Raw genomic sequence first — 24,933 nt, 5'->3', positions numbered from 1 at the left:
GATTCGACCCCGGGATCCTCAGATTGAAAGACCAACGCTTTAACCATTCGGCTGTTGTACCCGTCTGATGTCAGTTCAATTTCACAACAAACGAACGTTCAGACAAGAGTGAAGTGCTGGCCCAGTGGTAATGCATCCGACTGGGAAGTGAGTGTCCTTTGGTTCGATTCCCATGTATGATTTTTTTTTACTGTTACATTACGATACAACCCAGTGCAATACAAAGCAGGGCAGTACAGTACAACAAAACAGAGTATCATGCTTTCTCTGCGGACATTATCAGGACACACGGAATTGTCACAAGGCAAGGGGGAAGAGGCCCCTTGATGTATTCCCTGTGATGAGCCTCTCACCGTGAAACACGTGCTCCTTGATTGTTGGGATCTGCATGACGTTAGACACAGACATTACACGGAGGTTTCTTTGAAGACCTTGTTTCGTGATGTCCCTCCGTGGGCGCTGATGGACTTCTTGAAAGAAGTGAACATTTTTAATTAGATTTGAAGGTTTTAAACTATGGAAGGTTTTTGAGTGGAAAGCTTAAAGTGGTGACTTGTTTTTATTGTTTGTTCTTTTACCCTTGTAGTAGGTATTAACGCGATAGCCTTGAGAAAGCCTTAGTGGTCGGCGAGGCTCTAAGCACCATAATTTCATTTCATTTGCCACAAAGCAGCTGTGATGGTGTGAACTTGAAAGAATCACAACTGCACTCTGGTCCTAGCCGCAAGGATTGCAACAGGTGGAGCAGATTCTGCCTGTGGCAGCTGTGTGTGTTCCCTGATCACGCCGGCAGAGAAAGCACAGTGCTGTATTATTATTATTATTACTACTTTTTTATTAAATTTTTTTTTTTTTTAATGTACGCTTATAGTTGACTTCATCAAGTTTTTGCGCATTATGCATATTATTATTAGTAGTAGTAGTTCTTTTTTTTAATATGTATTTATCTATTATTTATTCACCCTTTTTTTTCTTCTCAAGGCCTGACTAAGCGCCTTGGGTTATGCTGCTGGTCAGGCATCTGCTTGGCAGATGTGGTGTAGCGTATATGGATTTGTCCGAACGCAGTGACGCCTCCTTGAGCTACTGAAACTGAAACTGAAACTGCTGTATTCTGTTGTACTGTGTGTGTCCAAACTGAGAAGAGTGCACTTTGATAGGGAAACAAATACACTGGCAGAAAACAACAGAGAGTCTGTGTAGGTGGGGGTTCCATTCCCATCTCTCCCTTTGCTCCCAAGTCTGACGGGCGCAATAGCCGAGTGGTTAAAGCGTTGGACTGTCAATCTGAGGGTCCCGGGTTCGAATCACGGTGATGGCACCTGGTGGGTAAAGGGTGGCGATTTTTACGATCTCCCAGGTCAACATATGTGCAGACCTGCTAGTGCCTGAACCCCCTTCGTGTGTATAATTATGCAAGCAGAAGATCAAATACGCACGTTGAAGATCCTGTAATCCATGTCAGCGTTCGGTGGGTTATGGAAGCAAGAACATACCCAGCATGCACACCTGTGAAAACGGAGTATGGCTGCCTACATGGTGGAGTGAAAACGGTCATACATGTAAAACCCCACATGTGTGCATACAAGTGAACGCAGAAGAAGCTTTCAAGTCTGACTGGAAAATCAAACTGAGCGCCTAGTCATTCGAATGAGATGATAAACCGAGGTCCTGTGTGCAGCATACACCCGGCGCACTGAAAAGGGAACCCATGGCAACAAAAGCATTGTCCTCTGGCAAAATTCTGTGGGAAAAATCCACTCTTGAGTGGTACACTCGTTTATGTATATACGCATGCACTCAAGGCCTGACTAAGTGCGTATGGTTATGCTGCTGGTCAGGCATCTGCCAAGCAGATGTGGTGTTGTGAATATGGGTTTGTCAAATGAATTTACTGACGTTTACCATGTATGCAAACACACACAGACACACACACACACACACACACACACACACACACATGAATGAATGTACATGTGCACAAGCATACACACACTCATAAACGAACACACACACACTCACACAAGCTTGCATACATACACACAGACACAGACACACACACACACAGACACACACACACACACACACGTATGCATGCGCACACAAGGCACACACAGTTACACCCCCTCCCTTCCTCCATGTTTTCCCTCGTCAACGCTCGGAGTGATGCCTCCTCGATAAATTGAAACTGAAACTGAAAACTGTGTGTGTTTGGTGAAGACTGCAGGCCAGAGCAGGATGGATTGTAAACATTTACAGTTTGCAGCCATCTAGGAACCTTAAACATGAAGCATAACCAGTACCAGTAGTAGTAGTAATAGTAGGCCTCCTTCGGTCATGGCTGACTATGGATAGAGTATATCCGACCTAATGTCTAATTGGGCTGTCTGCTTGGACCAAGCAGCGTCACCTGTGGCTGTAGAGACCGATGCGAGAGAGACAGTCTCTGTCGCAGCGATCACATGTGTAAGCTGATGCTGGTCTGTCGGCTGCCGTCCCTTTTCTGCGAGCTCGCTTTTCTGCTGCAGCAGCTGACAGTTTGTCCTCGCCAATCCGTAGCTGATTCTTGAGAGTGCTTCTCCATCTGTTGCGGTCATCTGCAGGGCCCTCCCAGGACTCAGTGTTGATCTCAAGTGCCTTCATGACAACCCCACCAACCAGTACCACAGAAAGCATTAAAATGCGCATAGATAATTATGCTTATCAGAATGATGAAAGGCAGGGTCATAGCGATGTTTAGCAACGATAATGATAGCAGTAGAGATAACAATGATGATGATTATGACAGCAATAGAGATAACAACGATAATGATAGCAATAGAGATAACAACAATAATGATAATGACAGCAATAGAGAAAACAACGATAATGATAGCAATAGAGATCACAGCGATAATGATAGCAATAGAGATAACAGCGATAATGATAATGATAGCAATAGAGATAGCAACAATATTGATAGCAATAGAGATAACAACGATAATGATAGCAATAGAGATAATGATAATGATAGCAACGATAATGATAGCAATAGAGATAACAACGATAATGATAGCAACGATAATGATAGCAATAGAGATAACGATAATGATAGCAACGATAACGACAGCAACGATAATGATAGCAGTAGAGACAACAGGGATAATGATAGCAATAGAGATAACAGCGATGATGATAGCAGTAACGATAACAAATTTGTATGCTGCTTTGCATCTAGCCCTCAGGACAAAAGAGGAACAGATAAATTCAAATTAATCAGCAACAACAAAAGGCTAGATAATTGTAAAAAGCATGGCAATCATACATACGTAACATATGCTGTGCACGTACACTGCACAGCGACGACTGAACAAGGCTGTTTGAAGTCAGTGTCATCATTCCAACAAGAGACTGTCCAAAGGGTTGTCATAATTGTTGGTTTATGTGTGTAATAGGCAGTCTGTGTAATAATTGTTTCTCTCTCTCTCTCTCTCTCTCTCTCTCTCTCTGTGTGTGTGTGTGTGTGTGTGTGTGTGTGTTTGGTTTTGCATCTTTCCACTCTGAGTGTTGATGAGGGGGAAAAATGGAGGAAGGAAGGGTGTGTGACTGTGTGTGCCTTGTGTGTGTGTGTGTGTGTGTGTATGCAAGTTTGTGTGAGTGTATGTGTGTGTGTGTTTGGGTGTGTGTGTGTGTGTGCTTGTACACATGCACGTTCATTCATTTGTGTGTGTGTGTGTTTGCATGCATGGTAAACGTCGGTAAATTCATTTTCTCTTGCGTCTGTCATCAAGAAAGCTGGCTTCATGTGAGAAAAAAATCATTTCTTTGCATTCATTCCTATTTTACAACACTGCATTGCCAGGAAAGGTAAAAGAAGAAGTGAACACTTCACAGTTGCGCTGTTATGTTTTTATCAATGTTTCAACAAAGTTCAGCACTGTTATCTTACAAATTGACAAGGTAAATGATAGCAGTTACTTTCGCATGTAATGGCGACATGAGGCTGTAAGACCTTAGACTCCTTGATACTGACTGCTCTTTAGTTGTTGTGGACAGTTTGTGACGTTCGTGTGAGACCTTGGACTGTGTGACACTGTCTACAGTTTGTGGTGTTGTTGTGGACAGTTTGTGATGTTGTGGACAGTTTGTGATGTTGTTGTGGACAGTTTGTGATGTTGTGGACAGTTTGTGACGTTCGTGTGAGACCTTGGACTGTGTGACACTGTCTGCAGTTTGCGTTGTTGTGAACAGTTTGTGTTGTTGTTGTGGACAGTTTGTGTTGTTGTTGTGGACAGTTTGTGACGTTCGTGTGAGACCTTGGACTGTGTGACACTGTCTACAGTTTGTGGTGTTGTTGTGGACAGTTTGTGATGTTGTGGACAGTTTGTGTTGTTGTTGTGGATAGTTTGTGTTGTTGTTGTGGACAGTTTGTGACGTTCGTGTGAGACCTTGGACTGTGTGACACTGTCTACAGTTTGTGGTGTTGTTGTGGACAGTTTGTGATGTTGTGAACAGTTTGTGTTGTTGTTGTGGACAGTTTGTGATGTTGTTGTGGACAGTTTGTGTTGTTGTGGACAGTTTGTGATGTTGTGGACAGTTTGTGATGTTGTTGTGGACAGTTTGTGTTGTTGTGGACAATTTGTGATGTTGTTGTGGACAGTTTGTGTTGTGGACAGTTTGTGATGTTGTTGTGGACAGTTTGTGATGTTGTGGACAGTTTGTGATGTTGTTGTGGACAGTTTGTGATGTTGTGGACAGTTTGTGATGTTGTTGTGGACAGTTTGTGATGTTGTGGACAGTTTGTGATGTTGTTGTGGACAGTTTGTGTTGTTGTGGACAGTTTGTGATGTTGTTGTGGACAGTTTGTGTTGTTGTGGACAATTTGTGATGTTGTTGTGGACAGTTTGTGTTGTTGTGGACAGTTTGTGATGTTGTTGTGGACAGTTTGTGTTGTTGTGGACAGTTTGTGTTGTTTTGGACAGTTTGTGATGTTGTTGTGGACAGTTTGTGTTGTTGTGGACAGTTTGTGATGTTGTTGTGGACAGTTTGTGTTGTTGTGGACAGTTTGTGATTTTGTGGACAGTTTGTGTTGTTGTGGACAGTTTGTGATGTTTTTGTGGACAGTTTGTGTTGTTGTGGACAACTTGTGATGTTGTTGTGGACAGTTTGTGATGTTGTTGTGGACAGTTTGTGTTGTTGTAGACAGTTTGTGTTGTTGTGGACAGTTTGTGTTGTTTTGGACAGTTTGTGATGTTGTTGTGGACAGTTTGTGTTGTTGTGGACAGTTTGTGTTGTTTTGGACAGTTTGTGATGTTGTTGTGGACAGTTTGTGTTGTTGTGGACAGTTTGTGATGTTGTTGTGGACAGTTTGTGTTGTTGTTGTGGACAGTTTGTGTTGTTGTGGACAGTTTGTGATGTTGTTGTGGACAGTTTGTGTTGTTGTGGACAGTTTGTGTTGTTGTTGTGGACAGTTTGTGATGTTGTGGACAGTTTGTGTTGTTGTTGTGGATAGTTTGTGATGTTGTGGACAGTTTGTGATGATGTGGACAGTTTGTGATGTTGTGGACAGTTTGTGATGTTGTTGTGGACAGTTTGTGATGTTGTGGACAGTTTGTGTTCTGGACAGTTTGTGATGTTGTTGTGGACAGTTTGTGATGTTGTTGTGGACAGTTTGTGATGTTGTGGACAGTTTGTGTTCTGGACAGTTTGTGATGTTGTGGACAGTTTGTGATGTTGTGGACAGTTTGTGATGTTGTTGTGGACAGTTTGTGATGTTGTGGACAGTTTGTGTTCTGGACAGTTTGTGATGTTGTTGTGGACAGTTTGTGATATTGTGGACAGTTTGTGTTCTGGACAGTTTGTGATGTTGTGGACAGTTTGTGATGTTGTGGACAGTTTGTGATGTTGTGGACAGTTTGTGAACAGTTTGTGATGTTGTGGACAGTTTGTGTTGTTGTTGTGGATAGTTTGTGTTGTTGTGGACAGTTTGTGATGTTGTGGACAGTTTGTGATGTTGTGGACAGTTTGTGATGTTGTTGTGGACAGTTTGTGATGTTGTGGACAGTTTGTGTTCTGGACAGTTTGTGATGTTGTGGACAGTTTGTGATGTTGTGGACAGTTTGTGTTGTTGTGGACAGTTTGTGAACAGTTTGTGATGTTGTGGACAGTTTGTGAACAGTTTGTGATGTTGTGGACAGTTTGTGATGTTGTGGACAGTTTGTGAACAGTTTGTGATGTTGTTGTGGACAGTTTGTGATGTTGTGGACAGTTTGTGTTCTGGACAGTTTGTGATGTTGTGGACAGTTTGTGATGTTGTTGTGGACAGTTTGTGATGTTGTGGACAGTTTGTGATGTTGTGGACAGTTTGTGTTCTGGACAGTTTGTGATGTTGTGGACAGTTTGTGAACAGTTTGTGATGTTGTGGACAGTTTGTGAACAGTTTGTGATGTTGTGAACAGTTTGTGATGTTGTGGACAGTTTGTGATGTTGTGGACAGTTTGTGTTCTGGACAGTTTGTGATGTTGTGGACAGTTTGTGTTGTGGACAGTTTGTGAACAGTTTGTGATGTTGTGGACAGTTTGTGAACAGTTTGTGATGTTGTGGACAGTTTGTGATGTTGTGGACAGTTTGTGATGTTGTGGACAGTTTGTGATGTTGTGGACAGTTTGTGAACAGTTTGTGATGTTGTGGACAGTTTGTGATGTTGTGGACAGTTTGTGAACAGTTTGTGATGTTGTGGACAGTTTGTGAACAGTTTGTGATGTTGTGGACAGTTTGTGATGTTGTGGACAGTTTGTGTTGTTGTGGACAGTTTGTGATGTTGTGGACAGTTTGTGAACAGTTTGTGATGTTGTGGACAGTTTGTGATGTTGTGGACAGTTTGTGATGTTGTGGACAGTTTGTGATGTGGACAGTTTGTGTTGTTGTGGACAGTTTGTGATGTGGACAGTTTGTGATGTTGTGGACAGTTTGTGTTGTTGTTGTGGACAGTTTGTGATGTTTGTGTGAGACCTTGGACTGTGTGACAGTGTCTGCAGTTTGTGTTGTTGTGGACAGTTTGTGATGTTTGTGTGAGACCTTGGACTGTGTGACAGTGTCTGCAGTTTGTGTTGTTGTGGACAGTTTGTGATGTTTGTGTGAGACCTTGGACTGTGTGACACTGTCTACAGTTTGTGTTGTTGTGGACAGTTTGTGTTGTTGTGGACAGTTTGTGTTGTTGTGGACAGTTTGTGTTTGTGTTGTTGTGGACAGTTTGTGTTTGTGTTGTTGTGGACAGTTTGTGATGTTTGTGTGAGGCCGTGGACTGTGTGACACTGTCTGCAGTTTGTGATGTTGTGGACAGTTTGTGTTGTTGTGGACAGTTTGTGACATTCGTGTGAGACCTTGGGCTGTGTGACACTGTCTGCAGTTTGTGTTGTTGTGGACAGTTTGCGTTGTTGTGGACAGTTTGCGTCGGTGGAGGTGGTGGTGACGACGATCCAGGACCACTTTGGGGACAGCGTGAAGCATTACCTACGTCGGAAAGAGGTGTTGGTGGTCATCGTCTGCTTCATCTCATTCCTCTGTGGTCTGCCCAACATCACACAGGTGTGTAGTGTATGGTGTTGTGTTGTGTTGTGTAGTATGGTATTGTATTGTATAGTACATGTATAGTACGGTATTACGTGGTATTGTATTGTATTGATGGGATGAAGCGTTACCTGAATCATGGAGAGGTGTTGGTGGTCATCGTCTATATGTTATCCTTCCTCTGTGGTCAGCTTAACATCACACGGGTGTGTAGTGTATGGTATTGTGTTGTATTGATGGGGTGAAGCGTTACCTGTGTTGTAAAGAGGTGTTGGTGGTCATCGTCTGCTTCATGTCCTCCCTATGTGGTGTGCCCAACATCACGCAGGTGTGTATCGTATTGTATTGTATAGTAATATGATATTAGTATGGTATGATATTGTGTTGTATTGATGGGGTGAAGCGTTACCTGCGTTGTAAAGAGGTGTTGGTGGTCATTGTCAACCTGTCTCCTTCCTCTGATCTGCCCAACATCACGCAGGTGTGTGTTGTATTGTACTGTGTTGTATTGTGTTGTATAGTACAGTGTTGTGTGGTATTGTTTAGTATTTATGTCATTGTATTGTATGGCACTGCATTGTTTGGTATTGTATGGGATTGTATTGCTTTGTTTTGTATTGTACGGCATTGTGTTCTGTGGTATGGTTGATGGGGTGAAGCGTTACCTGCGACTTAAGGAGGTGCTGTGGTCATCGCTTCCTTCCTCTGTGGTCTGCTGAACATAGTGCAGGTGTGTATTATATGGTATTGTGTTGTATTGATAGGGTGAAACATTACCTGCATCATAAAGAGGTGCTGTGGTCATCGTCTACCTGTCCCCATCCCCTGTGGTCTACCTAACATCACTCATGTGAGGACATAGGGGTTCTTCTGTGGTCTGCCTAACATCACTCATGTGAGGACATAGGGGTTCTTCTTCTTCTGTGGTCTGCCTAACATCACTCATGTGAGGACATAGGGGTTCTTCTGTGGTCTGCCTAACATCACTCATGTGAGGACATAGGGGTTCTTCTGTGGTCTGCCTAACATCACTCATGTGAGGACATAGGGGTTCTTCTGTGGTCTGCCTAACATCACACATGTGAGGACATAGGGGTTCTTCTGTGGTCTGCCTAACATCACTCATGTGAGGACATAGGGGTTCTTCTGTGGTCTGCCTAACATCACTCGTGTGAGGACATAGGGGTTCTTCTGTGGTCTGCCTAACATCACTCATGTGAGGACATAGGGGTTCTTCTTCTGTGGTCTGCCTAACATCACTCGTGTGAGGACATAGGGGTTCTTCTTCTGTGGTCTGCCTAACATCACTCGTGTGAGGACATAGGGGTTCTTCTTCTGTGGTCTGCCTAACATCACACATGTGAGGACATAGGGGTTCTTCTTCTGTGGTCTGCCTAACATCACTCATGTGAGGACATAGGGGTTCTTCTTCTGTGGTCTGCCTAACATCACACATGTGAGGACATAGGGGTTCTTCTTCTTCTGTGGTCTGCCTAACATCACTCATGTGAGGACATAGGGGTTCTTCTGTGGTCTGCCTAACATCACTCATGTGAGGACATAGGGGTTCTTCCACTGTGGTCTGCCTAACATCACTCATGTAAGGATGTAGGGGTTCTTCTGTGGTCTGCCTAACATCACACATGTGAGGACATAGGGGTTCTTCTGTGGTCTGCCTAACATCACTCATGTGAGGACATAGGGGTTCTTCTGTGGTCTGCCTAACATCACTCATGTAAGGACATAGGGGTTCTTCTGTGGTCTGCCTAACATCACTCATGTGAGGACATAGGGGTTCTTCTGTGGTCTGCCTAACATCACTCATGTGAGGACATAGGGGTTCTTCTTCTGTGGTCTGCCTAACATCACTCGTGTGAGGACATAGGGGTTCTTCTTCTGTGGTCTGCCTAACATCACTCATGTGAGGACATAGGGGTTCTTCTTCTGTGGTCTGCCTAACATCACTCATGTAAGGACATAGGGGTTCTTCTTCTGTGGTCTGCCTAACATCACTCGTGTGAGGACATAGGGGTTCTTCTTCTGTGGTCTGCCTAACATCACTCATGTAAGGACATAGGGGTTCTTCTTCTGTGGTCTGCCTAACATCACTCATGTGAGGACATAGGGGTTCTTCTGTGGTCTGCCTAACATCACTCATGTGAGGACATAGGGGTTCTTCTGTGGTCTGCCTAACATCACTCATGTGAGGACATAGGGGTTCTTCTTCTTCTGTGGTCTGCCTAACATCACTCATGTGAGGACATAGGGGTTCTTCTTCTTCTGTGGTCTGCCTAACATCACTCGTGTGAGGACATAGGGGTTCTTCTGTGGTCTGCCTAACATCACTCATGTGAGGACATAGGGGTTCTTCTGTGGTCTGCCTAACATCACTCATGTGAGGACATAGGGGTTCTTCTGTGGTCTGCCTAACATCACTCATGTGAGGACATAGGGGTTCTTCTGTGGTCTGCCTAACATCACTCATGTGAGGACATAGGGGTTCTTCCACTGTGGTCTGCCTAACATCACTCATGTAAGGACATAGGGGTTCTTCTTCTTCTGTGGTCTGCCTAACATCACACATGTGAGGACATAGGGGTTCTTCTGTGGTCTACCTAACATCACTCGTGTGAGGACATAGGGGTTCTTCTGTGGTCTGCCTAACATCACTCATGTGAGGACATAGGGGTTCTTCTGTGGTCTGCCTAACATCACTCATGTGAGGACATAGGGGTTCTTCTTCTTCTGTGGTCTGCCTAACATCACTCATGTGAGGACATAGGGGTTCTTCTGTGGTCTGCCTAACATCACTCATGTGAGGACATAGGGGTTCTTCTGTGGTCTGCCTAACATCACTCATGTGAGGACATAGGGGTTCTTCTGTGGTCTGCCTAACATCACACATGTGAGGACATAGGGGTTCTTCTGTGGTCTGCGTAACATCACTCATGTGAGGACATAGGGGTTCTTCTTCTGTGGTCTGCCTAACATCACACATGTGAGCACATAGGGGTTCTTCCACTGTGGTCTGCCTAACATCACTCATGTGAGGACATAGGGGTTCTTCTGTGGTCTGCCTAACATCACTCGTGTGAGGACATAGGGGTTCTTCTGTGGTCTGCCTAACATCACTCATGTAAGGACATAGGGGTTCTTCTGTGGTCTGCCTAACATCACTCGTGTGAGGACATAGGGGTTCTTCTGTGGTCTGCCTAACATCACTCCTGTGAGGACATAGGGGTTCTTCTGTGGTCTGGCTAACATCACTCATGTAAGGATGTAGGGGTTCTTCTGTGGTCTGCCTAACATCACTCATGTGAGGACATAGGGGTTCTTCTGTGGTCTGCCTAACATCACTCATGTGAGGACATAGGGGTTCTTCTCATTGGAGAAAGGCTGCTCAGCTTCAGTTTCTCAAGGAGGCGTCACTGGGTTCGGACAAATCCATATAAGCTAAACCACATCTGCTAGCCAGTTTCCTGACCAGCAGCACACCCCAGCACGCTTTGTCAGGACTTAAGCGGATGCACATGTATTTGTGTACCTGTGTAGAGTGGATTTCTTCTACAGAATTTTGCCAGAAGGTTGCCATTGCCATGGTTTCTTTTTCAGTGCTGTACACAGGACCTCGGTTTATCGTCTCATCTGAAAGACTAGACGCTCAGTTTGATTTCCCAGCCAAACTTGGGAGAAAGGGCGAGAGCAGGATTCGAACCCAGACCCTCACAGACTCTTTATTGCCAGATGAGCGTCACACAGTGTTGCACAGTGGTTGAGACAGGCATCTGCCATTACAATTTACAGTGTCAGTGATGGTCTAGGCTCGAGTCCCAATCTCGACTGGAAAATCAAACTTGAGTGTCTTGCCACTTTGCTAAGAAAATAAACCCAGGTTGTGTGTGCAGCATGCACTTGGAGCACTGGAAAATAACCCATGGCAGCATATCTGTTGTCCTCTTTGCAAGACTCGGTGGAAGAAATCTACTCTGATAGGTACCGGTACACAAATATACTCAAACGCATCATTCAGAGTCTGACAAGGTATGCTGGCCAGGCATCTGTCTTGCAGATATGGTGTGGCGTTTTTGGGTTCGTCTAAATGCAGTGATGCCCCCTTGTGAAACGGAAACCATCTGGTTTGTTATGTATTCACTGCAAGGTGATTTTGGTGTGTGTGTGTGTGGTGTGTGTGTGTGTGGAAATGTGTGTGTGTGTGTGTGTGTGTGTGGAAATGTGTGTGTGTGTGTGGAAATGTGTGTGTGTGTGGAAATGTGTGTGCAGGGTGGACAGTGGTTCTTCTCCCTGATTGACCATTACGCTGCCGCCCTGTCCCTCATGATCCTGGCTTTCTTTGAGGTCATCGCTGTGTCCTGGTTCTATGGTGAGACACACGGACACACACCTCTCTCTCTCTCTCTCTCTCTCTCTCTCTGTTTCTCTCTCTTTCTCTCTCGCGAGAGTGAGCGTGCGTGAATGAATTTGTTTCTGTTTGAAAGCGTGCATGCGCGTCGGTGTTTATAGTTCAAATGACCATGCAAATTACCTGAGGTGTTCACTGGAACGCATGTTGTTTCTTGTCCCCTTGTCTGAAGGGCGTTGTAACGCTGAATGGACATTAAAATCTTTGTCTTGTCTTGTCTTTCTCTCTCTTTCTCTCTTTCTCGCTCTCTCTTTCGCTCTCTCTGTCTTTGCTGTCTCTCTCTTTCTCTCTCTTGCACTCTCTGTCTATCTGATTCTGCCTTTTACTGTCTTTCTGTCTTGGTTCCTAGCTCTGTCTGTCTCTGTCTCTCTCTCTCTCTGTCTCTTGCTCTCTCTCTCTCTCTCTGTCTCTTGCTCTCTCTCTCTGTCTCTGTCTCTTGTCTCTCTCTCTGTCTCTTGCTCTCTCTCTCTTCTTTAGTTGTCTCTCTCTCTCTCTTGCTGTCTCTCTCTCTTTTGCTCTCTGTCATTGTCTCTCTCTCTCTTGCTCTCTCTCTCTCTCTCTCTCTCTCTCTCTGTATCTATCCACCTTCATCAGTGTTCTAAAAATGATTATGATGATGACTATGATAACTATGATGATAAGAACAATTATTGATATTATTGTTAAGATGAAATAAGAATAACTTTATCTGACAAAGAAAAACTGCATCAGGTGTTGCAAAACACAACTCGCCAATCAGCACACACACGCACACGCGCATGCACACACACACACACACGCACTCATGCACACACATAAACATTAGTTGAGTAAACAGGAGCAATAAACATATTCATTTTCCATGTAAAAAGCATTTCACATATCCGCTTTCAAACATTCTAAAACATTGTGAACAACCTTTGAAATGATTCTAGTTTATGGATTTGCCCATGTTTTACAGTTAGTGCCATTGCTTCTAGGGTAGGCAGAGTGGGGTGATGGCCTAGAGGTAACGCCTCCGCCTAGGAAGCGAGAGAATCTGAGCGCATTGGTTTGAATCATGGCTTAGCCGCCGATATTTTCTTCCCCTCCACTGGACCATGAGTGGTGGTCTGGACACTAGTCGTTCGGATGAGATGATAAACCGAGGTCCTGTGTGAAGCATGCACTTAACGTACGTAAAAGAACCCATGGCAACAAAAGGGTTGTTCCTGGCAAAATTCTATAGAAAAATCCACTTCGATAGGAAAAACAATAAAACTGCATGCAGGAAAAAATACAAAAAAAAAGAAAGGGTGGCCCTCTCAGTGCAGCGATGTACTCTCCCTGGGGAGAGCAGCCGGAATTTCACACAGAGAAATCTGTTGTGACAAAAAATACAAATACAATACAAACTTTTTGATCTACCCTGGTACTTGCACTCACGTCTGGGAAGGAACCAGTCACAGGCTGGAAAAAAACAAACAAACCCCGCAACTCTGGGTCTTCTTCATCATCTTCTGCGTTCATGGGGTGTAAGTCCCACGCTCACTGGTACGAGTGGGTCTTTATGTCTGTGAACATTTTTATCCCGCCATTTGGGCATCTGTGCTCCATTTTCGGGAGTGATTTTACCCTGCCATTTAGGCGTCTGTGCTCCATTTTCAGGGGCGATTTTACCCTGCCATTTAGGCATCTGTGCTCCATTTTCGGGAGTGATTTTACCCTGCCATTTAGGCGTCTGTGCTCCATTTTCAGGGGCGATTTTACCCTGCCATTTAGGCATCTGTGCTCCATTTTACGGGGGCGATTTTACCCTGCCATTTAGGCATCTGTGCTCCATTTTACGGGGGTGATTTTACCCTGCCATTTAGGCATCTGTGCTCCATTTTCGGGAGTGATTTTACCATGCCATTTAGGCATCTGTGGTCCATTTTCGGGAGTGATTTTACCATGCCATTTAGGCAACAGTGCTCCATTTTGGGGGCGATTTTATCCTGCCATTTAGGCATCTGTGCTCCATTTTACGGGGGCGATTTTACCCTGCCATTTAGGCATCTGTGCTCCATTTTGGGGGGTGATTTTACCCTGCCATTTAGGCAACAGTGCTCCATTTTAGGGGTGATTTTATCCCACCATTTAGGCGTCTGTGCTCCATGTTCGGGGCGATTTTATCCTGCCATTTAGGCATCTGTGCTCCATTTTGGGGGGGCGATTTTACCCTGCCATTTAGGCAACAGTGCTCAGTTTTGGGAGGGGGGGGGGGTGTGTTTTGACTCAAACCCATGTCGTTTCTCCCAGTGATGAGTGTGTGGTGGTGTGAAGCACTGTGGCCGAGCGGTGTGGTTATTTGTTGGTGTGTGTGTCTTCACCAGGGGCCAGGAGACTGTCGAGAGATATTCAAGACATGACGGGCAGCGGCGCCAACCTCTTCTTTGTGGTGTGCTGGCTGGTTGTGTCTCCACTGCTCATCCTGGTGAGTTGTGTTGTGCTGTGCTGTGCTGTGCTGTGTTGTGTTGTGCTGTGCTGTGCTGTGCTGTGTTGTGCTGTGCTGTGCTGTACTGTGCTGTGTTGTGTTGTGTCTGCTGCTCATCCTGGTGAGTTGTGTTGTGCTGTGCTGTGCTGTGCTGTGCTGTGCTGTGTTGTGCTGTGCTGTACTGTGCTGTGCTGTGCTGTGCTGTGTTGTGTTGTGTCTACTGCTCATCCTGGTGAGTTGTGCTGTGTTGTGTTGTGTCTCCACTGCTCATCCTGGTGAGTTGTGCTGTGTTGTGTTGTGTCTCCACTGCTCATCCTGGTGAGTTGTGCTGTGCTGTGCTGTGCTGTGCTGTGCTATGTTGTGTTGTGCTGTGCTGTGTTGTGTCCACTGCTCATCCTGGTGAGTTGTGTTGTGTTGTGTTGTGCTGTGCTGTGCTGTGTTGTGCTGTGCTGTACTGTGCTGTGCTGTGCTGTGCTGTGTTGTTTCCACTGCTCATCCTGGTGAGTTGTGTTGTGTTGTGCTGTACTGTGTTGTGCTGTACTGTGCTGTGTTGTGTTGTGTTGTGTTGTGTCCACTGCTCATCCTGGTGAGTTGTATTGTGCTGTGCTGTGCTGTGCTGTGTTGTGTTGTGTTGTGTTGTGTTGTGTCCACTGCTCATCCTGGTGAGTTGTGTTGTGTTGTGTCCACTGTTCATCCAGGTGAGTTGTGTTCTGTTGTTTTGTGTTGTGTTGTGTTGTGGTGTGTCCACTGCTCATCCTGGTGTGTTGTGTTGTGGTGTGGTGTGTTGTGTTGTGTCCACTGCTCATCCTGGTGAGTTGTGTTGTGTTGTGTCCACTGCTCATCCTGGTGAGTTGTGTTGTGTTGTGTTGTGTCCACTGCTCACCCTGGTGTGTTGTGCTGTGTTGTGTCCACTGCTCATGCTGGTGAGTTGTGTTGTGCCCACTGCTCATCCTGGTGAGTTGTGTTGTGTTGTGTTGTGTCCACCGCTCATCCTGGTGAGTTGTGTTGTGTTGTGTTGTGTCCACCGCTCACCCTGGTGTGTTGTGTTGTGTTGTGTCCACCGCTCATCCTGGTGAGTTGTGTTGTGTTGTGTTGTGTTGTGTTGTGTTGTGTTGTGTCCACCGCTCACCCTGGTGTGTTGTGTTGTGTTGTGTTGTGTTGTGTTGTGTCCACCGCTCACCCTGGTGTGTTGTGTTGTGTTGTGTTGTGTTGTGTTGTGTTGTGTTGTGTCCACCGCTCATCCTGGTGAGTTGTAGGGGGGAGGGGATTGATGAGATTGTGGATGTGGGTTGTCAATGTTGAATGCTCTTTTTTATTTTTTTAATTATTTTTTTATATTCATCTGTTCATTTTACCAGTGTGTGGACATTGAAGTGTATCTGTGTAATAATCCTACACTGGTTGTCCTGTGGACATTGAAGTGAATCTGTGTAATAATCCTACACTGGTTGTCCTGTGGACATTGAAGTGAATCTGTGTAATAATCCTACACTGGTTGTCCTGTGGACATTGAAGTGAATCTGTGTAATAATCCTACACTGGTTGTCCTGTGGAAAATGAGGTGAATTTGTGCAGTAATCCTACACTGGTTGTCCTGTGGAAATTGAAGTGAATCTGTGTAATAATCCTACACTGGTTGTCCCCTCAAGTGTTGGTGTGTGAGCGTGTGTGCATGTTGTAATCTTAAATATTAGCATTTGTGTGTGTGTGATTGATTGTGTGTGTGAGTGACAGTGTGTGTGTGTGGGTGATAGTTTGTGTGTGTGAGTGATAGTGTGTGTGTGTGAGTGACAGTGTGTGTGTGTGTGAGTGATAGTGTGTGTGTGTGTGTGTGAGTGACAGTGTGTGTGTGTGTGAGTGACAGTGTGTGTGTGTGTGTGTGTGGGGGGGGTGATAGTCTGTGAGTGAAAGTGTGTGTGTGTGTGAGTGACAATGTGTGTGTGTGTGAGTGACAGTGTGTGTGTGGCCATCATGTAGTTTAACCCCATGACCACTGTCTGATGAGCATGTTCATCAGTTCAGAGCTGTCAGCTGAAGGATGGGACTTCACAGGTCAGGAGATCAGTCACCTTGCTGTTCCTGGTGGGAATGCTGGGTGGGAATTTGGAAGCCTTTTTAACGCTTTCAACCTGGAGGGGTTTACAGCCTCAGAACTGTGTGTTGACTCTCTGGGTGTTTATTTTTGACAGTGGTGAATGTGGCGTGCTTTGTTTTGCTTGTGCTTTGCACCTGTGGGATTTGAGACTGTGATGGCACCTGTGTCAATTTACACATATATATATATATATATATATGTGTGTGTGTGTGTGTGTGTGTGTGTGCATGTATATATGTGTATGTATGTATATATGTATATGTATATGTGTGTATATATATATATATATGTATGTGTGTGTGTGTGTATATATATATATATATTTTTTTTTTTTTTTATTTTTTTATTTTATTTTATTTTTTATCATGTCAGTCTTACATATTCATATTTTAGCCATTGTCATGTTAAACTTTGTAGACTTTGTACATATTTTACGACACTTAGTCTTAAATTTCTATATTTTTTATTGTGAAGTGTGGTGAGCCCCATCTGAGATGGGGGTACTGCGCTATATAAGCCTACATTTTATTATTATTATTATTATTTTTTATGTGACTAGGTCAGTGTGTGTGTGTCTGTGTGCGTGCATCTGTGTGACTGTGTGTGCGTGTAGAGAGAGAGAGAGATATATATATAGATGTATATAGACACACACACACACATGCTGCGTGACTGTGTGTTCCAGAGCATCTTCATCTTCAGCATGGTGCAGTACAGCCCCCTGTCGTTCGCGGGGTACACGTACCCGGTGTGGGCGCAGGTGATGGGGTGGGGCATCGCCCTGCTGTCCGTGGCCTGTATACCCCTGGGTATGCTGCACGCCGTCTACAGGGCCAGGGGCACGCAACTCTGGATGGTCAGTACTGTCCCCTGTCGCCACCCGTACCTCTGTTTGAAATTCAGGGCTGTTGTCTTTCCCTGGGGAGTGTTGCACCCTGTCGCTCTCCTGTCACAACCCGTACCTCTGTTTGAAATTCGGGGCTGTTGTCTTTCCCTGGGAAGTGTTGCACCCTGTCGCTGTCCTGTCACAACCCGTACCTCTGTTTGAAATTCAGGGCTGTTTTCTTTCCCTGGGAAGTGTTGCACCCTGTCGCTCTCCTGTCACAACCCGTACCTCTGTTTGAAATTCAGGGCTGTTGTCTTTCCCTGGGAAGTGTTGCACCCTGTCGCTCTCCTGTCACAACCCGTACCTCTGTTTGAAATTCAGGGCTGTTGTCTTTCCCTGGGAAGTGTTGCACCCTGTCGCTGTCCTGTCACAACCCGTACCTCTGAAATTCGGGGCTGTTGTCTTTCCCTGGGAAGTGTTGCACCCTGTCGCTCTCCTGTCACAACCCGTACCTCTGTTTGAAATTCAGGGCTGTTTTCTTTCCCTGGGGAGTGTTGCACCATGTTGCTCTCCTGTCACAACCCGTACCTCTGTTTGAAATTCAGGGCTGTTGTCTTTCCCTGGGAAGTGTTGCACCCTGTCGCTGTCCTGTCACAACCCGTACCTCTGTTTGAAATTCAGGGCTGTTGTCTTTCCCTGGGAAGTGTTGCACCCTGTCGCTGTCCTGTCACAACCCGTACCTCTGTTTGAAATTCGGGGCTGTTGTCTTTCCCTGGGAAGTGTTGCACCCTGTCGCTGTCCTGTCACAACCCGTACCTCTGTTTGAAATTCGGGGCTGTTGTCTTTCCCTGGGAAGTGTTGCACCCTGTCGCTGTCCTGTCACAACCCGTACCTCTGTTTGAAATTCAGGGCTGTTGTCTTTCCCTGGGGAGTGTTGCACCCTGTCGCTCTCCTGTCACAACCCGTACCTCTGTTTGAAATTCAGGGCTGTTGTCTTTCCCTAGGGAGTGTTCACACCTCGGTGCAGTGCCACCCTTTTTTTTTTTTTCCTTTTTTTTTTTTGTCTCCTCTTTTTTGTTGTTGTTGTTTGCTTGCTGGTGTATCTGTTTTCCTTACTAAAGTGGATTTTTCTGTTTTCTTTACTAAAGTGATTTTTTTCTGTTTTCCTTACTAAAGTGGATTTTTCTGTTTTCTTTACTAAAGTGGATTTTTTCTGTTTTCCTTACTAAAGTGGATTCCCCCCCCCCACCCCCCTGTTTCCCTTACGAAAGTGGATTTTTCTGTTTTCCTTACTAAAGTGGATTTTTCTGTTTTTGTTGTTGTTGTTTTTTAACTGAAGTGGATTTTTCTGTTTTCTTTACTAAAGTGGATTTCTCTGTTTTTCTTACTAAAGTGGATTCCCCCCCCCCCACCCCTGTTTTCCTTACTAAAGTGGGTTTTTCTGTTTTCCTTACGAAAGTGGATTTTTCTGTTTTCCTTACTGAAGTGGATTTTTCACACCAGATTTCACCAGAGCCAGCTCTTTTGTTGCCACAGGATCGTTACATGCATAAAGTCCATGTCACACACAAGACTTCTGTTTATTGTTCTCTTCCAAATCACTAGCATCCAGACCACCACACAAGGTCTTGTGGAGGGGGAGAAAATTTCAGCCAGTGTGGGTTTGAACATGGACAGGATACTAGTTGGCCGTCACTCCACCAGTAGACTGATCGGACCAGCCACCGTGGCCAAGTGGTTTGCATCAGGGACTGACGACTGGGAGGACGCTGGTTCGATCCCCATTAGAGATGGGGTTTTTGTCAGCCCATTGCCAGCTCCTACCCAGAGCTGAGTGTGACATGTGCTCAAATGGGAAGGCTGGGACCACGCAGTTGATGGTCATCCACTTGAGGGATGCGTCTTGGGGAGTGTTGAGGTTCAAATTTCATGCCCAACACTGCAGGTGTCTGCATCTCTCAGGCCTGGTTGATGCTGTGAGGTATCTTGAGAGTACTGTACAGCCTTGTCATGTAGTCCCAGATCTAAATGGACCCCATATAGCTGTGTCTTTATCTCCCCCCCCTCACCCCCATCCCACCCGTCCCGCCCTATCATTCACTGCCATCAAACTGTAGAGAAACAAAGAAGGTAAAAGTTGACTTACATGGGATAAAAGAGGTGAGATACTGAGCCACAGGCTCTTCTTTAGGCAGATGAAATGAGTGAGTGACAGACAGAAAGACACAGACAGAGAGGGAGAGCGCAGTTCAGGAAAGGAAAGGGATGAGAAGTAGTCACATGAGAGGACACAAGAAACAAAGAAAGCTGAGCCCACCAACCCCCCCCCCCCCCACCACACACACACACACACACACACACACACACCCCCCTTGTCTCTCCGATCACAGTGCTCGTTTTGGGATGGGAAGTGCAAAGATGGGTTTGACGGAGAGACTGTTTCATTCAGGTGTTGAGTCATCTTGCTAGAGGTGACAGACTGTTTCATTCAGGTGTTAAGAGTCATCTTGCTAGAGGTGACAGACTGTTTCATTCAGGTGTTAAGAGTCATCTTGCTAGAGGTGACAGACTGTTTCATTCAGGTGTTAAGAGTCATCTTGCTAGAGGTGACAGACTGTTTCATTCAGGTGTTAAGAGTCATCTTGCTAGAGGTGACAGACAGACTGTTTCATTCAGGTGTTAAGAGTCATCTTGTTAGAGGTGACAGACTGTTTCATTCAGGTGTTAAGAGTCATCTTGCTAGAGGTGACAGACAGACTGTTTCATTCAGGTGTTAAGAGTCATCTTGCTAGAGGTGACAGACAGACTGTTTCATTCAGGTGTTAAGAGTCATCTTGCTGGAGGTGACAGACAGACTGTTTCATTCAGGTGTTAAGAGTCATCTTGTTGGAGGTGACAGACAGACTGTTTCATTCAGGTGTTAAGAGTCATCTTGTTAGAGGTGACAGACAGACTGTTTCATTCAGGTGTTAAGAGTCATCTTGCTAGAGGTGACACTGTTTCATTCAGGTGTTAAGAGTCATCTTGTTGGAGGTGACAGACTGTTCCATTCAGGTGTTAAGAGTCATCTTGTTAGAGGTGACAGACTGTTTCATTCAGGTGTTAAGAGTCATCTTGCTAGAGGTGACAGACTGTTTCATTCAGGTGTTAAGAGTCATCTTGCTAGAGGTGACAGACAGACTGTTTCATTCAGGTGTTAAGAGTCATCTTGCTAGAGGTGACACTGTTTCATTCAGGTGTTAAGAGTCATCTTGTTGGAGGTGACAGACTGTTCCATTCAGGTGTTAAGAGTCATCTTGTTAGAGGTGACAGACTGTTTCATTCAGGTGTTAAGAGTCATCTTGCTAGAGGTGACAGACTGTTTCATTCAGGTGTTAAGAGTCATCTTGCTAGAGGTGACAGACAGACTGTTTCATTCAGGTGTTAGAGTCATCTTGCTAGAGGTGACAGACTGTTTCATTCAGGTGTTAAGAGTCATCTTGTTGGAGGTGACAGACAGACTGCTTCATTCAGGTGTTAAGAGTCATCTTGCTAGAGGTGACAGACAGACTGTTTCATTCAGGTGTTAAGAGTCATCTTGTTGGAGGTGACAGACTGTTTCATTCAGGTGTTAAGAGTCATCTTGCTAGAGGTGACAGACAGACTGTTTCATTCAGGTGTTAAGAGTCATCTTGTTAGAGGTGACAGACTGTTTCATTCAGGTGTTAAGAGTCATCTTGCTAGAGGTGACAGACAGACTGTTTCATTCAGGTGTTAAGAGTCATCTTGCTAGAGGTGACAGACTGTTTCATTCAGGTGTTAAGAGTCATCTTGCTAGAGGTGACAGACTGTTTCATTCAGGTGTTGAGTCATCTTGCTAGAGGTGACAGACTGTTTCATTCAGGTGTTAAGAGTCATCTTGCTAGAGGTGACAGACAGACTGTTTCATTCAGGTGTTAAGAGTCATCTTGCTAGAGGTGACAGACAGTTTCATTCAGGTGTTTGGAGTCATCTAGGTGAAGGAGGTCTTCAGAGTCCACAGGGGCTGGTGTATACATAATCAGTTCTTGTGAAGTCGTATGGTGCTCAGAAATCTGACGCTTGGGTCACAGAAGTGTGATAATCTTGGGATTATCCTGCACACGTTATCAGGCTTGGTTCGGAGAGTGTTCCAGAATTGTTCGCTTGCATTGTTAGCTGAGCTTTGTAGTGATTTGAAGATCATGTCTGCTCGTCTTGTTTTGATAATAATAACACCAGTGATGATGATAACAACATGCATTTGATAATAATAATACCAGTGATGATGATAACAACATGCATTTGATAATAATAATACCAGTGATGATGATAACAACATGCATTTGATAATAATAATACCAGTGATGATGATAACAACATGCATTTGATAATAATAATACCAGTGATGATGATAACAACATGCATTTGATAATAATAACACCAGTGATGATGATAACAACATGCATTTGATAATAATAATACCAGTGACGATGATAACAATATGCATTTATGTATGGTTTACCCTGCAACTCTTAGCTCATATTTCAGTGATATAAAGAAGGTACTCCACAGATGTATGATAAGAAATGTTAAAATACCAATTAGCTAAAAGTACTATATCAAAATATTGTGACATTGCTTGCAACTCAACACCTCTTCCTTCACATCCCTACCAACTACACACACATCAGTGCACACACACACACACACATCAGTGCAGACACACACACACACACTCACACACACACATCAATGCACACACACACACACACACACACACACACACACACACACACACACACACACACACACACACACATATCAGTGCACACACACACACACACACACACACACACATCAGTGCAGACACACACACACACTCACACACACACACACACACACATCAATGCACACACACACACACACACACACACACACACACACACACACACACACACATCAATGCACACACACACTCACACAGATGAAGACAGACTGCTGGGAGTGAAAGATCTATATTTTAAAATAATGTGTGAACAGATGTGTTTTAAGATAAGTTTCAACAGATTTGATAATGGAACAGTGTCTGATGTATGTGGTAGAGATTTCCAGAATCAAAGTGACTGTATTTCCTTTCACTTTGCTTTGTAACGCTGTACTCAGTTCGGTTGTAGGACAGAAAAAAAACAACAACTGATAAATGTGTGTGTGCACTGTGCAGAAAATCAAACACAGCCTGAAACCAGTGCCTGTGCTGGACTCAAACAGTGGAGCCCCCTTCAGCGCCACGCCCATGTTGATGACGGAGAAACCTGCAGCCACCTCCCCGCCAACCTTTGTCGCCATGGGGTCCAAAGGGGCGTGGTTGGATCCCCCCAGAGACTGCACCAAGCTTTGAGCCCAGGGGGGAAAACGTCTGCCGGTGTTCTTGTAGCTCGTTAGTCTGTAAACCAGAGCGGCTTGTTCAGTTGTCTAGAAATCACTGCTTAGTAATGCCATCGTTTAGTTTGTTAGTAATGGCATCGTTTAGTTTGTAACTTATCCATAAACGTTCAGTGTTGCTTTGGGTCGAGAGCATTTTATGCCACTGTTTAGTTTGTAACTTATCCATAAACATTCAGTGTTGCTTTGGGTCGAGAGCATTTTATGCCACTGTTTAGTTTGTAACTTATCCATAAACGTTCAGTGTTGCTTTGGGTAGAGACCAAATGCATTTAAGGTGTATGTTGTTACTGTTGTGGGGGTTTATCATTTAGAAACAAAAGTTTTTGGCTGTTGTGTGTTTGTTGGTATCTGTGCAACATGATTTGCTCTGTTGTTTGAAAATGAAAACGTTTGTGATGTTCCTCACTTGTGTCATGTAGACTGATGAACAGAATCTACCTGTAAAGCCACGTTTCTTTCTGTAGAAATGCTTTTTATAGCTGTGTGTGCAAGCGTTCATTTGCCTCACAATTAAAAAAAAAATTTTTTTTAATCGTAAATACATTTAAACATACAGACGTACACAGAAACAGACCGGCACAGACCACAAAGACAGATGCAAGTGCTCCTCACAGCTTGTGAAGTCACTGAAAATGGAGTCATGCTGTTCAGAAACTGTATACAGTCAATAACGCAGAATTTTACAGTCACATTGAAACTTCAAATAGACAACAACAATCCTGAACGACCCCTGTGCAAAGCATGCATGGAGTTTAACACTCATACCTTGATTAACGACAGATCTATTCCTTGCGAAATTGTGACAAAGGGAAGAAATCTGTTGCATTTTCCAGTACCCAATTAAAATGTCCTCATTATTACATTGCAGAGAAGGGGGGAAATCTATTGCATTTTGCAGTTCCCAATCAGAATGTCTATTGCAATTTGCAGTACCCAATCAGAATGTCTATTGCAATTTGCAGTACCCAATCAGAATGTCCTCATTATTACATTGCAGAGAAGGGGAGAAATCTATTGCATTTTCCAGTACCCAATTAAAATGTCCTCATTATTACATTGCAGAGAAGGGGGGAAATCTATTGCATTTTGCAGTTCCCAATCAAAATGTCCTCATTATTACATTGCAGAGAAGGGGAGAAATCTATTGCATTTTTCCAGTACCCAATCAGAATGTCTATTGCAATTTGCAGTACCCAATCAGAATGTCCTCATTATTACATTGCAGAGAAGGGGAGAAATCTATTGCATTTTTCCAGTACCCAGTCAGAATGTCTATTGCAATTTGCAGTACCCAATCAGAATGTCCTCATTATTACATTGCAGAGAAGGGGAGAAATCTATTGCATTTTGCAGTACCCAATCAAAATGTCCTCATTATTACATTGCAGAGAAGGGGAGAAATCTGTTGCAATTTGCAGTGCCCAATCAAAATGTCCTCATTATTACATTGCAGAGAAGGGGAGAAATCTGTTGCAATTTGCAGTGCCCAATCAAAATGTCCTCATTATTACATTGCAGCAGAGTATAACTGAGTGATTTAATACCATGACTGCTTTATCCAAACCCGCCCGTTGTGCTGCTGGCCTTTCCCATCATTCTTCTTCTTCTCCTTCTGCGTTCACTCGTATGCACACGAGTGGGCTTTTACGTGTATGACCGTTTTTACCCCGCCATGTAGGCAGCCATACTCCATTTTCGGGGGTGTGCATGCTGGGTATGTTCTTGTTTCCATAACCCACCGAACGCTGACATGGATTACAGGATCTTTGACGTGCGTATTTGATCTTCTGCTTGCGTATACACACGAAGGGGGTTCAGGCACTAGCAGGTCTGCACATATGTTGACCTGGGAGATTGTAAAAATCTCCATCCTTTACCCACCAGGCGCCGTCACCATGATTCGAACCCAGGACCCTCAGATTGACAGTCCAACACTTTAACCACTCGGCTATTGCACCCATCATTCTGATTATTTTCATTCTGGAATACCAGTGATCGAGGACCATTCTGCTGCAAACTCCAGGTCATTCATGTGGAGACGATTCATTTCTCGAGTTTCCATGTGACTCGTGACTGCTGCCGTTGAAAGGCGTACAACTCGTTCAGCTTTGTGACAATCAGACGTTGAAGTAATATTTGTGATCATTGTGTGCAAAGGCTGCCAG

General features: G+C 44.5%; 1 protein-coding gene across 1 annotated transcript in view; it reads left to right on the top strand.

Annotated features, from left to right (window-relative positions):
• The window catches only part of LOC143274933 (sodium- and chloride-dependent GABA transporter ine-like), a 97,605-nt gene extending 72,884 nt beyond the window's left edge, over window positions 1-24,721 (top strand). Inside the window, exons 9-13 of the mRNA XM_076578937.1 lie at window positions 7,426-7,566; window positions 11,830-11,929; window positions 14,302-14,402; window positions 17,183-17,353; window positions 22,545-24,721. Of these exons, the coding sequence (XP_076435052.1) occupies window positions 7,426-7,566; window positions 11,830-11,929; window positions 14,302-14,402; window positions 17,183-17,353; window positions 22,545-22,721 (690 nt within the window). The 3' untranslated portion in view covers window positions 22,722-24,721. The remainder of the gene's footprint in view (window positions 1-7,425; window positions 7,567-11,829; window positions 11,930-14,301; window positions 14,403-17,182; window positions 17,354-22,544) is intronic.
• Window positions 24,722-24,933: the final 212 nt, after the last annotated feature.

This window comes from Babylonia areolata, chromosome 29 (assembly GCF_041734735.1).
Source record: "Babylonia areolata isolate BAREFJ2019XMU chromosome 29, ASM4173473v1, whole genome shotgun sequence".
In the NCBI taxonomy this organism is placed as follows: Eukaryota; Metazoa; Mollusca; class Gastropoda; order Neogastropoda; family Buccinidae; genus Babylonia; species Babylonia areolata.
The sequence above is the reverse complement of the archived record's forward strand: the minus strand, read 5'-3'. Positions and strand labels throughout refer to the sequence as shown.